A 2,677-nucleotide genomic window follows, 5' to 3' on the forward strand; every position below is an offset into this window, starting at 1 on the left:
TTCCACATACACAAAAATTAACTCAAAATGGATTAATTAAAGACTTGAACCTAAAACCTGAAAGCATAAAGCTCCATGAGAAAGTAGGCGGTGAGCTCTTTGACATTAGTTTGGTGGACTTTTTTATCTAACATCAAAGCAAAAGCAACAAAAGCCTAAATAAACAAGTGAGACTACACCAAACTAAAAAGCTTCCACACAGCAAAGAACATCATCAACAAAATGAAAAGGAAGTCTACCAAGAGGGAGAAAATATGTGCAAATTCTATGTCTGGTAAGGGTCTAATACCCAAAATATATAAAGAACTCCTACAACTCAATTGCAAAAAACCAAACAATACAACTACAAAATGGGCAGAAGATCTCAATAAGACATTTTTCCAAAGAAGATAAACAGATAGCCAACAAATACATGAAAAGGTGTTCAACATCACTAATCATCAGGGAAATGCAAATCAAAACCACAATGAGATATCACCCCACACCTGTCAGACTATTATCAAAAAGACAACAAACAACAAGTTTTGGTGAGGATGTGGAGAAAAAGGAACCATCATGCACTGTTGGTGGGATGGCAAATTGCTACAGCCACTATGGAAACACTATGGAGGTTCCTCAAAATAAACATAGAAATACCTTATGACCCAGCAATTCCACTTTTGGGTATCTGTCCAAAGAAATCCAAAACACTAACTGAAAAAGATACACACTCCTATGTTCACTGCAGCATTATTTACAATAGTCAAGATATGGAAGCAATCTACACACAGACACAGGGACACACAGACAAACACACACTTTCTGTCTCACAGTGAAATATTACTCAGCTATAAAAAAGGATGAAACCTTGTCATTTGGAACAACATGGATGGACCTAGAGAGTGTTATGTTGAGTGAAATAAGACAGAAGAACAAATGCTGTATGAATTCACTTATATGTGGAATATAAAAACAAACACATAAAACAGAAAAAGACTCAAGAGATCAAACTGATAATTGCCAGAGGGGAAGGGCAGAAAAAGGCGAATGAGAGTAAAGCAGTCCAAATTTCCAATTATAAAATAAATAAGTCACAGCGATGCAATGTACAGAATAGGAGATACAGTCAGTAATATCGTAATAACTTTGTAGGGTGTCAGACAGTTAATAGTCTTATCGTGGTGATCACTTCATTAGGTAAACAAAAGTTAACTAGCCAGCTTGTTAATGTGAAACTAATATATTTTAACTATATTTTAATTTTTTGAAAAAGCAGGACACATAAAGGATAGGGAATCAAAATATGTGTTGACTGAATAAATGAACAGGATTCTTCAGTTCTGTAAGCTAAAATACAATGGAGCAATGTCTTCATCCAACCTAGATTATGATACTAAAACAATCTATAACTCAAATGTGCTGGTAAAATAACCTTCATGAGATATGCAGAGGGTCCAGAAAAATGAGGTAGTAAACCAAGAAAAGAGAAAGATATGAAATCAAAGGAATCCAAATCAGAGGGGAAAAGGGAATTACCAAGGATGGTGAAAGGAAGTCACAAAATGACAGCTACCCAACAAATCTAGTGGCAACCAGACCAACAGGAGGGAGAAGACAAAGGACACCAAGAAAAAAGAAAAGAATCCATAGACTCTTAAGGTTTACAAGTCTGTCAAAAGTTTGGGGATAAGATTATATGATAAATTAAAAGACCAAGCCCCCCCAAAAAGAAGTACTTATTTACTACAGGAAACACAAAAGTTGTGCAAGAAAGGAAATATGACCATAACACACTAGCAGTTTGTAGTAAATATCTACATGGTTAAATATGCACACTAAACAGTAATTTAAACAAAAAATTTTAATTGACTGTATGGGAAGGAATGGCAAAGAGTAAAGTGTTGGGACAGGTATGGCTAGGAGATGTTAGAGAGCAAAATCTTCATTTTTCACAGAAGTAACAAGAATGATAAATCTAAAGCATACCATATTCCAGGCACAACTGTAAGTACTTCATGTCTATTAATTTATTTAATCCTCATAAACCCTTGCTATCATTATCACCCTCATTTTATACATGAGGAAACTGAGATTAACTTGCCAAAAGCCACAACTAATTAACAATAAAGTCAAGAACCAAATCCCAGCAATATAGCTCCACAGTCCATTCTTGTATTTACTCTAACAGCAGTTTTCTTAAAAATTATTATATAGAACACCAACGACCTTTAGTTCATGCTGATTGTATCTATTAAGGGTATCATGCTAGGCTTTTCAGAATTGTGGATGTTCTTCTTTTAATACAACACAAAACTCTACAAAGATTTCTTAAAGGTTAGTTGTAAACATGTCAAATATGGAATCATATCAATGAACTTTGCATATTCTCTTGCGATAAAATTCATGGGTCTATCTAGCAATTTGAGGGTATATTTTGCACGCACTGGTCATTTGAAAAAAACGGGTTCACTCAGTTATGCATATTTTCCAAATGTTGACATGTTTTATCATGCAATGTCTAAATACCACATTCATTAATATCCCACTGATCTATCAGGAATGTCCAGCTATTGAGAAGTTATAGAGAGCTCATGGTGGTAAATACAAGTTTTCCAAAATTCTGATTTTCTCTTGAAAACTCAAACTTCTTCATTGGTAAGAAATATTTCAGTTTTTCCTTGAAGTGGCAATTTCATTT

At 34.3% G+C, this 2,677-nt stretch overlaps 1 protein-coding gene across 1 annotated transcript in view; it reads right to left on the reverse strand.

Moving 5' to 3' along the window:
• The window catches only part of CDCA2 (cell division cycle associated 2), a 59,966-nt gene that overhangs the window by 53,356 nt on the left and 3,933 nt on the right, over positions 1-2,677 (reverse strand). The window contains exon 5 of the mRNA XM_019659546.1: positions 1,774-1,814. Within this exon, the coding sequence (XP_019515091.1) occupies positions 1,774-1,814 (41 nt within the window). The remainder of the gene's footprint in view (positions 1-1,773; positions 1,815-2,677) is intronic.

The sequence above is a fragment of the Hipposideros armiger genome, unplaced genomic scaffold, assembly GCF_001890085.2.
Source record: "Hipposideros armiger isolate ML-2016 unplaced genomic scaffold, ASM189008v1 scaffold_301, whole genome shotgun sequence".
NCBI classification, from domain to species: domain Eukaryota; kingdom Metazoa; phylum Chordata; class Mammalia; order Chiroptera; family Hipposideridae; genus Hipposideros; species Hipposideros armiger.